This window comes from Aotus nancymaae, unplaced genomic scaffold (genome assembly GCF_030222135.1).
Source record: "Aotus nancymaae isolate 86718 unplaced genomic scaffold, 86718_ANA_hifiasm-v0.15.2.pri h1tg000072l, whole genome shotgun sequence".
NCBI lineage: Eukaryota > Metazoa > Chordata > Mammalia > Primates > Aotidae > Aotus > Aotus nancymaae.
This window is the reverse complement of record NW_026988487.1, coordinates 13,405,723-13,419,269: the sequence shown is the minus strand read 5'-3', so window position 1 is coordinate 13,419,269 and position 13,547 is coordinate 13,405,723. Positions and strand designations below refer to the sequence as shown.

Genomic DNA, 13,547 nt, shown 5'->3' with positions numbered 1-13,547 from the left:
TTTGGGAGGCGTACATGAAGAACTCGATGGCAAAAAATTGGAGAAATTGTGTCAGGAGTAGGTGGGACAGAGAGTAGACAGGAGGTAGCAGGTGTGGGTGCACTGGCGTCGTGGTAGAGGCCTCTTCTGGGGTGACTGCCGAGGTGCCTGGCCTGGCTGTAGTGTGGGGAGGAGTCGGGGGAGAAGGCTTTCGGGAGGAAGTGGGACCACCCAGAGAGCAGCATCCATCCAAGTGAGGGGAGTGGATATTACTGGAAGAGGAAGCAGCCATGCATGCAAACGGGATTTCATCCCGAAAGCAATGGGAGCTAATGAATATGTTTTGATTTTAAAAAGTAATTTTCTAATCTGTTCAGGTGTCATGAGACCAAGAACCTAAGTGACTGCTCATTCTATATCTTTTGTAAACAATTAGAAAGTGAGCATGGGATGTGGGCACGTGTGTGTGTGTATGCGTGTGTGTGTGTGTGTGTATTTTAGAGACAAAGGCAAACATAGGAGCGTCTAGGTGAAGACACATAGAATTCAGAACCAAGTCGAGCTACGTGTTGCTAGCTGGGCTGCAGTTGGCTGGGAATAAATATGCGCCCTCTCTCATTCTGCTTTAACTGGGATTTGGGATTTAATGTGCTTGCACACTGCCAGGAGGGGCCCCTGCACATTGAGGTCCAGGGCTGCTGCCCCATCTGGGTCTGGATCGTACCATTTATTCTGCTCCGTGAAATACAAAGAGCAACTTACAGGTGGAGCAAAGTCAGGAGGCTCTGCGCAGTTCAGTAGCAAGGACGAGGGGCCTGCAAGGCACAGGAGCTGCTTACAATTCCCCCTGCTATGTTCCCACAGAAATCACCCCCAACCCATTGCTTGCTTTAGTTTCTTTCTGGAATCGCAGAGAGCATGCTGTATATAACAAGTGCTGTAACACTTCCCGGGACAGCCTTGTGAGGTGGTGTGAGCTCAGGCTGGGCTGTGGTCCCGGGGGGCTGCTGTGTGGCCATGGACAAGATCCTTAACCTCTCTGACCCCAGCTAATTCCTCAATAAAGTGGAGATGACAACATAGAGCTGCCTTCTTGACCGTATTTAGTAAGGATTGGACGAAATGACAGAAAGGAAATTTGCTCTGTAAACTAGAAAGCATGGCGCAGTGGGGTAATGATAATAACCTTTATTGAGATTTTATGGGGAATAAACAAACCCGAGGCCCGACACCACCCCGGGCTCTTAGCCCAGATACGGTCCTTCCTGTGCCATCCGAACTCTGCGGCGGACGCCGGCCGCGCGCCCCTGGGTGCTTGGGGCCTGGGATCACCAGGAAAGGTGGGGAAGGCGGGGCGGCCCGGCCCGGGACATCGCGCGGGTGAAGAGCCCCGGCTGCTCCTCGGCTCGCCCCGCCCCGGGGCGGTGGCCGCGGGTGTCTGAGCTATAAAGCGCGGGCTCAGGGAGGCGCGGGGAGCCCGCGGAGCTGCGCCTGAGGAGCCGGGCCATGCGCGAGGGGCTGGGCGCGGCGTGCGAGGCCGCCGGGCCCCGGCTGTGCCGGCTGCTCCGCAGGATCCTCCGGCCGAAGCCGGCCTGCTGCCTGCGCCGAGCCAGGTACCTCGCGGCCTGGGGTCCACCCTGGGAGGGAAGCGGTGGGTTCCGAGCCCGGTTGTGGCTCCCAACCTCTCTCGGAGAACTCGGAGGGCGGGGATGCGCGCCCTGTGGGGTTCCTGAAGGTTTACTGAGACGTTTTCCTCGTTTAGAACGCGTGGAGGTCGCAGTTTAGGAGCCCTGACCGCCCCCCATGTGCCATGAGAGGCATCTATGCGGGTTGAGTTGCGCTGCGCATTTCAGCACTTGGGAGCTTTTGAAAGTTTTCAGCACTAGGGTTGAAAGTTGCTACACTTTTTGGATCAAATATAGTTAAGGGAGCAAGGAGGTTCTTCTTTCACCAATGAGATCCATTTCCCAGGGCACCACCCCATCCCCACCTGTCCCCACCACCACCCTTGATGTAAGGCGAGGTAGGCGGGCAGGGAGGCGTGGGAACTGCAGGGGAATCTGGCCCCCAGGTCAGCCCAGGCAAGCCACAGTCTGCAGCTGTGACCGGCGACTGCCTCGGCTGGCCAAGGACTTGTGGAAAGTTCTGGGTCTTTCCATTCCCCACGCCCCCGACCCCTTTTTTGACAAGGTCTCACTCCGTCGCCCAGGCTGGAGAACAGTGGCGCCATCTCGCCTCACCGCAGCCTCCGCCTCCCGGGCTCAGGTGATCCTCCCACCTCAGCCTCCTGAGTAGGTGGGACTACAGGCGCGCGTCACCACACCGGCAGCATTTTTGTGGGTTGGTTTGTTTGCTTGTTTTTTGGTAGAGATAGGGTTTCACCATGTTGCCCAGGCTGGTCTTGAACTCCTGGGCTCAAGTGATCCGCCCACCTCAGCCTCCCAAAGTGCTGAGATGACAGGCATGAGCCACCGCGCCCCGGCTGCCAGCCCTCCCTTTGATGGCAGGTCCTTAAGGGGGTCCTCAGGACCCGGCACAGCTGTGGGTTTAGTCAAATTGCGTGAGCGTTTGTGGGGTCGGAAACAAGGTGGTAATTTGGAAAGAAACGTCCAGATCCTGAATGTGCTCACCTGGCATCTGGTCACCCAGTCTCCCAGGAGCCAGCCAGAAGAAATGGTGGGGGAGGGGACTGGGCAAAGCTTTGTGTATTCATTTTTCAAATTTAAAGAATTGCCCAATTATGAAAGGAATTCATGGTCACAGTAAAAAGTTGGAAGATGTGGAAAAGTATAAGAAAAGTTAAATTGCCCATGATCTTATCACTTAATGCTAGTCACTTAACGTTTACTAGCATTCCCCCGAGGCATTTTTTTGTACTTGTACACACACACACACACACACACACACACGGCCAGCATCAGACCATGTGTATAGTTTAAGGCATTATTTATATGAGGGCAAAACTAGACACAATCTAACATCCAGCCATGGACGATGGGACCAGGCTAACTATGGCCAATCTGCATCATGGATTTTTAGGCAACTTTTAAAAATGATACTTTGTAATAGATGGGGTAAATGATTGTGTTAAGTGTACAAAGACATTGCTTCTCAATCTAAACAGTACTGTAGATGTTTCTGGTCTGAAGCTTCTGAAATTGTCCAACCCTACTTCCAGAAGTAAGTGAGAGGAAGCAAGAACTCGGGTGCAGGGTGGGGTGAGGGGAATGGCAAAGAGCAAGGGGGTCAGTTGCCTCTCTGGGGACCCATCCCCCAAACATCTTCCTATTGAAGCAGCCCCCTGATGACTGCTCAGCCGTGGCTTACCTGTTCTGAATGTCCAGATTACCTTATATTGTTGTTTTTTTTCTGGCAGACCATACCAGTTTAGACCAGAGGGGTGTGTTAAAGAAAAAATTATTCAATGATACTTGTTTTTGTTTTTGTTTTTTTTGAGATGGAGTCTCGCTCTGTCACCCAGGTTGGAGTACAGTGGCCCGATCTCGGCTCACTGCAACCTCCACCTCCCGGGTTAAAGCAATTCTTCTGCCTCAGCCTCCCGAGTAGCTGGGACTACAGGTGCGCACCACCACATCCAGCTAATTTTCTATTTTTTAGTAGACACAGGGTTTCACCATGTTGGCCAGGCTGGTCTTGAACTTCTGACCTCATGATCCGCCTGCCTCGGACTCCCAAAGTGCTCAGATTACAGGTGTGAGCCACCACACCCAGCCTCAATGATACTTGTTAAAGAACAGTATGGAAGACTTTATTTAGGACCATCTCCATAGGTCCAGGGACCTACTACATTGGGTTCTTGCAGTGGAGAAGTGACAGCAGGGACAAGTGGGAATTTACAGCCAAGTACCGGGGCAGGGTCTATGGATGAAAAATTGCCAAGAAAAACTTCAGGCATCAGGGGGACTCTGCCTCAACTGATCTAACAGGATTCTTGCTTGGGACAGGCTAAAGTGATCAGATATCAACTGGGGGATGATGGAGGATGAGGACTCTGATCAGATAGGGAGGGTGACCAGCTATCTAGGATGGAGGGCTCTCGTTAAATTGACTTAGCAGGAATTCTTTTGCTAAAACTGCATTTTTACAAGGAAATGCACAGATGGGCTCAGCAGAAGATTCTGAAGTCTGAGAAAAGTTTGGCCAAGCAAAGGATCTTTGCCAGGTGGCAATCACTGGTCACATGGAAGGCCCTTTACAGGGTTGTGGAATCCCTTGATTCAGATATAGGTTGCTTTCTGATGCTTACATCCTCTTTTAAGACAGTATCTCTTTATAGTTATAAATCACTTACTGCTACTATATAATGTATATAATTAATTATAGTGGTAATATTTTTCATAGTGCTCATTTTTTCCAATAATAAAAGCAATACATGGTCATTCATCCCATTTCAACATCACAGATATGTATGAAGCAGAAAATGAGAGACCCCTGCAATAGTCTCTAAGCCTCTCTCCCTCTGATGCACAAGCATGCACACCCCGGAAAATACTACCAAGAACACGGAACACAATACACTTTCAAACCGTTTCATTCTCCTCGGGAGGCATGTGTGAGTGACTATTCAATTTGCCAGAATGAACCTGAAATTCCAAACCAGAACCAACAGTTTCTGACCAGCTTCAGAGTACTGATTTTTTTTTTTTTTTTTTTTTTTTTGAGTTGGAATCTTGCTCTGTCACCCAGGCTGGAGTACAGTGGCATGATCTTGGCTCACTGCAACCTCTGCCTCCCAGGTTCAAGCGATTCTCCTGCCTCAGCCTCCCAAGTAGCTGTGATTACAGGTGCCCGCCACCACACCCAGCTAAATTTTGTATTTTCAGTAGTGACGGGGTTTCACCATCTTGGCCAGGCTAGTCTCAAACTCCTGACCTTGTGATCTGCCTGCCTCGGCCTCCCAAAGTGCTGGGATTACAGGCGTGAGCCACCACACCTGGCCTCAGTATACTGAATTTTTAAGTAATGTTTAATTTAAAAAATGAAGTAATGTCTAATTTAATTTTTAACTCATTTTTAATTTAATGCTAATTTTTACAATACTTATTTTTACCTTGGTGAAGGTGATTTGACTCTTAGATTTGCTTTAAAATAATGGGGGGCAGGGCAGGTGTAGTGGAAACAAGATCGGCCATGAATTGATCACTGTTGAATTGGATTGAATCTGGCTGAAGGGCCCATGGAAGTTTATTAGACTATTATCTCTTCTTTTGTATGCTTAACATTTTCCATAAAACAAGTGTAGAATAAGTAAATAAACCAAGATAAATCAAGTGTTTTAAATTTAAAAAGCTTACATTACGAAAAACAAGTGGCTGAGGCTGGGGGAGGTGGTTCCCGCTTGTAATCCCAGCCCTTGGGAGGCTGAGGTGGGAGGATCCACCTGAGGCCAGGAGTTCAAGGCCAGCCTGGGCAACATGGTGAAACCCCATCTCTACCAAAAATACAGAAATTAGCCAGGCATGGTGGTGTGCGCCTGGAGTCCCAGCTACTCAGGAGGCTGAGGTGGGAGGTTTGCTTGAACCTGGGAGGTGGAGGTTGCAGACAGCTGTGATCATGCCACTGTGCTCCCGTCTGGATGACAGAGTAAGACTCTTTCAAAAAATAGGAAAAAAATAAATAATAAACAAACAAAACCAAGAGGCTGCTGCACAGTGCTGCTAGTCCGGGAGGCAGAGCTGCTGGAGCCGTTCTCTGCTCGCCCAGCCCCTGTGCCACGTTCGTACTTGGCTTTCCAGAGAGCGAAGGAGCATTTTCCGGATTCTCTATGGGCTCTGTTTGGGCCAGTAGCTTTGACTCAGCTCTGCTCATGCCCTTTTGGCTCTGTGAGAGGAAGAAGAGAAGAGAAAGAGGGAAGGTGGGACTGGGGGCAGTTGGTCAGACCGACCATGAACAACTCCCTCCCTCCCTCTGGACTCAGTTTCCCCATTTGTCAAATGAGGGGACTGGCAGAGAGAACTCCAAGATCCCCTCCACCCTTGGATACCCCATCTCATGGTAGCTGTTTCCTTTCACAGTCCGGTGGCACAGGATGACCCCCTGCGTCACAGCCTCAGCAAGCTGCAGAATGAGTCCCCACAGCCCTTCATGGGGACAGGAAAGGTCAGTGAGTCACAGGAGTATGGGAAGCCCCTTCCTCCCTGGCCCAGGCAGATGCAGACAGAGAAGCCTGTTGGAGGCTGGGCTGGAGGGGGGCAGGAAGCCAGGGTCTGGATGGAGAGTGGAGAGTCCCAGACCTGGGGTGTTGTGGGGAACAGGTGGGAATGAGGAAGGACTTTGGGAGACTGGGACAACCCCGGTGATTGGGAGTGGTGGCATTCAAGGTGCACTGGCACCTAGCTTCTATCCCATGGGTTCCTTCCCATTCTAGAGGTGGGCAGAGAAATGGGCAGGAGTGGGAGAGAGGGTGGCATGTCCTTACATGCTTCCAGGGAAGGAAGGCAGTGGTGCCTTTCTGTTCTCAGTGGTATTGGCTCTGACAGTCATCCTCCTCACCTCTAACTTACCTCCTCCAGCAGTTCCTCTGAAGAAGCATTTGGCAGGGCCGTGGGTGAGGAGAGGAGCCTGGCCAGTGGCCCAGGCACCTGGAGCTCTTAGCAGGCACTGGCCCAGGTGGCCCAGGGGCTGGGAACAGAGGAGGGATGTGGAGGGACACCCTGCCCTTTGTGGCCACCCACAGATCCTCCCCCACTCCAAGACAAGGAAGGACCTGGGGTCTGGGAGAGACCTGGGATAAAATCCTGTTTTTTTCCCCCCTCATAGAAGTCCCCAGAATCCCTGGTCAAGCTGGATGCAACCCCATCGTCCTGCCCACGGCACGTGAGGATCAAAAACTGGGGTAGCGGGATGACTTTCCAAGACACACTTCACCACAAGGCCAAAGGGGTAAGTCTGCGGCTTCAGGGAGAAGCACCTTTGTCCCAAGCTGGCGAAGCTGCCTGGGCTTTGTGGATCAAACAGGTGTCCCCCTGGGCAAACCAAACAATCATCTGCTTGGGCAAAGGGGTCTGGGAACAGTGACATTCCCCACAGATGACAGTAGGAAGTAAGGGATGCAACTCCCTGTTAACCACCCTAGTAGATAATGGATAATCCAGAAGGTCAAGTTAATGATTGCAGAAACAAATTCCTGTCTTTGTCAGACAGATTTCAGGATACCATCAGGGAGAATTTTCTATCAGAACGGCTTAGTGCTGGACTGTATTACATCAGGAGGTAGAGAGCTCCCTGTCACTGGAAGGAATTAAGTGCAATTTGATAGATTGCAGAGGGGTTCAAGTATCCAGTGAGAGGTTGGACTAAATGTCTTTTAAGGCTTCTTTCTCTCATCTAAGGTTTTTATTCTAACTTCAGGATACATTCTATGGTTGTAAAGTGGGAAAGATTGACAATTTCAAGACCATGAAAGCAAAATGATTTCCCACATGCCCCGAAAACCACCACAGTTAACATTCAGGTGTACTTCATTCCCATGTGTGTGTGTGTGTGTGTCCCATCCTATGTCTCATTTCAGTTTGTTTTGGCTAAATACCAATATGTGGTTCCCATAGGAGCCACATTGGACTGACTTTGCTCTGGATGTGGGGCTGGCTGGGGAGCAGGGCAAGAGACTGAACCCAGAGTAGGGGGACAAACCTGACTCACACCCACTGGGGTTCAGCCAGTGGATGAGAGGAGATCTAGGTGGGAGAAATCCAGGTGGACTCCAAGGAGGAGGTGCCACAGGGGTGGAGAGGAGGTGCAGGGAGCTGGGGCAGCCAGAGAGGAGCCAGGTGGCCAGGAGAGGTGGCCCCAGAGGAGGGTGGCAGGAGGCCGAACGGCCCACCCTCACCACCTGCCCCTCTCTTTCCAGATTTTGGCTTGCAGGTCTAAATCTTGCCTGGGGTCTATTATGACTCCCAAAAGTTTGACCAGAGGACCCAGGGACAAGCCTACCCCTCCAGATGAGCTTCTACCTCAAGCTATCGAATTTGTCAATCAATATTACGGCTCCTTCAAAGAGTAAGTCTTCCTCCTGCAGGGCTGCTGCCTCGGCCCTTCCCCCTGCTCTCCTGTCTCCACCCATCGCCCTCTGATCCTAGCTAGATCCCTTTCCCTCCCAGATTTGCGCTGTTAAGTCACTGGTTTTGCAGGGCGAGAATCATAGTTTTCTTGGGGAGAAGACTCTGGAGCAGGTTCTCATAATTGCGGGATAAAGTTATGTACAGTGACACTGGTGAAAAGTGACTGAATTTGAATCCTGGCTCACACATTAACCACTGCGGAGTCCTTGGGAAATCGATTTACCCTCTCTGTGTCTCAACGTCCTCGTCATATGAATGGCAAAAACCGCAGCTACTTTTGCACCAACCTCATATAAACTGGGGAGAATCATAGAAGGTGGCTCACGGGATTTTTATGAGGATTTAGTAAGTCCAGAACAGCGTCCTGGCACACAGAGACCTTGATTATGAATTAATATGGACCCTTTAATTATGAAATGTTGGCTGGGTGCGGTGGCTCACACCTGTAATCCCAGCACTTTGGGAGGCTGAGGCAGGAGAATTGCATGAACCTGGGAGGCGGAGGTTGCAAATGAGCTGAGATTGCGCCACTGCACTCCAGCCCTGGCAACAGTGTGAGACTCCATCTCAAAAAAAAAAAAAAAAAAATGAAATGTTTGAAACAGAAAGGATCTCCGAGACCACCTAGTCAGGCCCCTGCTCATACAGGTGTGAACACGGAAGCTGGTGACTTAGCCGAAGTCACCGCATTCCAGCTAGAAGCCAGGCCACCTGACTAGGAGACAGCAGGCCATTGCTCTTTGCTCTGACCCTGGTGGGGCTCTACATGCCTGGAGTTCTCTTTTTTTGCTACCCAGTGAGGCTTCCTGAGGGCCATGCTAGACAGCCTTCATTTTTTGCAGTCGATCGGTTATTCGGTTGACAGACACACATCAAACACCGGGTATGCCCCAGCCTTGTGTCAGACACTGAATACAAAGATTTTTAATTGTCATTTGCCAATTTTATTTCCAACGTATACAATTTTAATCATTCAAAGAGAAGTTGTACAGCATTGTGGTCTTCCCAGGTTCAAATCCTAGCTGTGCCTCTTACGAGCTGAGTAACCTGGGCGAGTTACTTTGTCTCTCTGTGCCTTGATTTTCTTACCTGAACATGGTGATGAGAATGGACCCACTTTGCAGGAGGCAGGTGATTTGCAGGAGTTTATAAAGCTGAAAGGAGTTAAAGCATAGAAAGAGCTAGGAACGATGCCTGGCCTTAGCAAGCAGGACATAAGTATTAGTCATTATTATGTTTTTAGAACACTGTGTTGTCCACATAAAATATATGGCTATGTAATTCAGCCTCCTTTAAAACTAAGATAAAAATGCACAAAGAGATTGTAAGAAAGAATGTCTGAAGGAAATGGATTGTTTTCTAGGCTGGGGGCGGGGGCGTGGCTCTGGGGACAGAGCCTCACACAGCATCACATCGCATGAAGTGGACCACAGACGTGTACCTGGGACTCCCTGGCGGAACAACTGGCTTCTGGTGGTACCACCTCCTTTTTTCTTTTCTTTTTTTTTTTTTTTTTTTTTTTTTTTTACACCTAGACCATTTCTCAGGATTCTTTTCTTCTTTTTTTTTGAGACAGGGTCTTGCTCTGTCTCCCAGGCTGGAGTGCAGTGGCACAATCTCTGCTCACTGCAGCCTCGATCTCCTGGATCTAGTGATCCTCTCACCTCAGCTTCCTGAGGAGCTGGGACCGCAGGTGTGCACCACAATGCCCAGCTAATTTTTAAAATTTTTAGTCATGACAGGGTCTCACTATGTTGCTCAGGCTGGTCTCAAACTCCTAAGCTCAAGTGATCCTCCCGCCTCAGCTTCCCAAAGTGCTGGGATTTCAGGCGTGTGCCGCTGTGTCTGGCCCACCTCCAGCTTTCTACAACCCTAGAATGTCTGAGCTGGAAGAGACCTTGAGTCTTCAGAAGAGGCCCTGATCTTCCAGGTCAGTGGTCCTCAACCCTGGCTGCACAGAAGACTCACCCGGAGAGCCTGCAAAATTCTGGTGCCGGGGTCCCTTGAGCGGAATCTGGAGAGGTGAGGATGAGGCAGACATTTGTGTTCTTCAAAAGCTCCCAGGCGATTCTTATGTGCATCCTGGATTGAGCACCCTGTGAGGGGCTGCCTGCTTCGTGACTACAAACTTCACCATCCTTGGCCCTTCAGCTCAGTTAATTAATGAGCCTTTTGGGGTCCAGGGATTTCCCTGGATGGGTTTCTTCAGGCCACAGTAGTTATGTTATTTATGTATTTATTTAGCACAAAGCACGTGTGCACCACAACTCTGTGAGACTGGTATTATTATTATCCTCATCTTACAGACAAGGCAAGTCCACAGAGGAGATGTACCTTGCTCACAGTCACACCCTCTGAAGCTCCACAGCGGGGATTTGAACCCAGGCAGCTGGCGCCTGAGCCCTTGCTTTTCCCGTCAATGCTCTAGTACCTGGCGTGTGGCCTTGCAGGTTCCCAACTCTATTCCAGACCTGGGAGGCCTTACTGTTGTGTGGAAGGCAATTAGGCAGGTGTTCAGAAGCCCGGGGGGGTGACAGAGCCAGGCTTGGTGGTGCTGGAACCCATCTGCTTCTCACAGAGGAAAGTCGCACTTCTCCAAGTCACAAGTACATACCTCGAACCCCTGCTCCCCCCGACCAAGAGATCCTGGGGCTGTGGACAGGGAATGGCAGCCTCTCCTCACAAGGACTATAGCAGCCTAAGACATGACCAGTGGAATGGGTTCAGTGGCCTTTTGTAGCTGAAGAATCATAGTATATTTAGAGATTGTGACTTGCTGAATGTAACATTGAAATCTGTTCACTGATGATGAAAGCCACTCCTTTTTTCAGATCTCATAGACATAGCATTTCTAATGCCTTAGAAACCTAACTATATGAAAATGGTTGTCACATCTAGAACTCTAAAGAAATTGGATGTGAATGTAAAAAATAATCCTTTCCTGCATATGCACGTGCTGACCACCATGTGTGTTGGCGGCGTGGGTGTTATGGTGACCATTACTGTTTTCATGCTCGGGTGCAGGGGGTAATATTGCTGGAAGCTTTGTTTGGGGAGGGAGGTCTCCGTAGTGGGGCGGTTCCAGCCTCACCCAGCAGCTCCTTAGAGCAGGGATGTCCTTGGGGATAAATATCATCGAATGTTTTGTCTTTGTGCTTTTTTTCTCTAATCAAGGAAAAGTTGTCGAGACACTTCATCCACAGAAAGGCCATTTTGTTCGGAGTTACCCACCGTCCTTAATCAGGAGTTCATTCTTTAAATAGCTTTGTTGCTGTTTCAAAAGGCTTTGGCGCCGATTGGAAATCTCAAGGTTGTTGTTGTTTGTGGGTTGTGTGTGTGTGTGTGTGTGTGTGTTTCAAAGCCTTTCTGACTGAGTCCCTCCCTTTGGGATATTTTTGAAGTCTAGGAGGGGAGGAAAGAAGCAAGTTTAGAATTGCAGCTGGAGTGACTGAGTGAGCAGTTCTGAGGCTGAGGAACAGCACAGTTTTAGAGAGACTCTGATGTTGGACCACACCGTGTGCAGCTCCTTTCTGGGCAGGCCCTGGGACCTTGCAGGCTGAGCTCCGACAGCCAAGTCCCAGTCTCGGCCTGACCAGGCTCCTGAGAAAGGGTGGGCAGGCCCTCAGCATCCCTGGGCTTACAGTCCCCGCTAGGGTGGAAGGTGGAAGGTCACATTGCTGACGGTTAAGAACCTGGGCTTGGCATCAGGGCGACCTGGGTCTGAATCCTGACTTTGCTCTTTCCTGTACTTATATTCCCAGGCCTGGTACTTCACCTCCTAGACCCCTGAGACTCTTTGCTATAAAACAGATGCAAGGCCGGGTGCAGTGGCTCATGCCTATAAACCCAGCACTTTGGGAGGCTGAGGCGGGTGGATTGCCTGAGCTCAGGAGTTTGAGACCAGCCTGGGCAACAGAGTGAAACCCCATCTCTAATAAAAAATACAAAAAAAAATTAGCCAGGTATGATGGTGTATGCATGTAGTCCCAGCTACTCAGGAGGCTGAGGCAGGAGAATTGCTTGAACCTGGGAGGCAGAGGTTGCAGTGAGCTGAGATTGTGCTACTGCACTCCAGCCTGGGTGACAGAGGGACACTCTGTCTCAAAAAAAAAAAAAAAAAAAAAAAAAAGATGCAAAAGATGCAAAAATACCTCCCTCCCAGACTCAGTGAGACCCTGCCTGTGAGTTGCTTCACCCAGTGCCTGACTCACGTGGGTACCAAGTACATCGGAGCTGCCTCGGAGGGACTGGCTCATCATCTCTCAGCCATGGCAAGGCAGGAGGGCACTCTCCTGACCAATGGAGAGGCGGGATGTTGCTAGGGCTGGATGGGACTCTCCTCCAAGGCTTGTAAGTGTCTGAAAAGGATTGCACCCCTTACTGAGATGAAAATGATTAAGGGAAAAAATCACCTGAAAAGAAGCAGTGTTCAAGTGGGCTCAGCACCCGCTAAGTAATCTTTGCAGGACTCAGTGTAAAAATGAAAATGTGGGCTCCTTAGTTTAAGATGATGAAGAATTTCAAGATGGGGAAAAGAGCGTGAAGCATGGGCACTTCTAGGCTGGGTGTGGGGTCCCCAAAGCCAGCCCTGGAGGGAGCTGTCTCTGGTGAGAGGCATTTTACCCTTCTGATGTCCTATTTCAGTTCCTGCTTCTGTGGATTGAATTAATCCCCATGTAAGGCCATCTCATTGTTGATCTTCCTGCTGTCTTCCTGTCCCCCAGGGCAAAAATAGAGGAACATCTGGCCAGGGTGGAAGCAGTAACAAAGGAGATAGAAACAACAGGAACCTACCAACTGACGGGAGATGAGCTCATCTTTGCCACCAAGCAGGCCTGGCGCAATGCCCCGCGTTGCATCGGGAGGATACAGTGGTCCAACCTGCAGGTGAACTTCCTGAGACCCAAGCGGGAGAGAGCTGGAGGCGGCCAGGCCTGAGCAGATGGCTTGGAGCAGCCACAAACAGCTGTGCCCAGGCCTCCCAGGACCAAAGCCACGGCCCCAGGTCCTCCCTCACCTTCCTGAATGTTGCAATGGGGGCCCTAGGGTCCTCCTCTAGAAGCCTTGAATCCTGTTTCAGCACCAGGGTTTCTAGCTGCCCGTTCTCTGTTGTGTTAAATTCGGGAGACTAAATGCCATCAACAAATTAAACCACCACCTTGTTTTTGTTACTCTTGAGGCCGTGGTGCTGCAAGAGATGTTGTTTTCCTCGGATGTTTGAACTCTTGGCTCCAAGAGAACATTTATTTAGCCTACCCTCCTAGGCCATCCTTTTGTTGGGGAATCATTTGTTGCAGGATAATATCAAAAGCACTTGCACAGAGAAATTGATTAGAACTGCCAGTGAAACCAACTCTGGCTGTGTAATACGTGCTGCTGTGGCAAAGGACCTAGGCTGGGGCTATGGGAATCCTGATTCATGGTGTTTTCAAGTCAGGTTTCCTTGGAATTCTGGCTTTGCTGGGGTCTTCTGAGTGGGGTTGCCTG

At 50.1% G+C, this 13,547-nt stretch overlaps 1 protein-coding gene across 1 annotated transcript in view; it reads left to right on the top strand.

Moving 5' to 3' along the window:
• Positions 1–13,547, top strand: part of NOS2 (nitric oxide synthase 2) — a 44,438-nt gene that overhangs the window by 5,875 nt on the left and 25,016 nt on the right. Inside the window, exons 3-6 of the mRNA XM_012449400.3 lie at positions 6,015–6,099; positions 6,760–6,882; positions 7,850–7,998; positions 12,785–12,947. Coding sequence (XP_012304823.2) covers positions 6,015–6,099; positions 6,760–6,882; positions 7,850–7,998; positions 12,785–12,947 — 520 coding nt within the window. The remainder of the gene's footprint in view (positions 1–6,014; positions 6,100–6,759; positions 6,883–7,849; positions 7,999–12,784; positions 12,948–13,547) is intronic.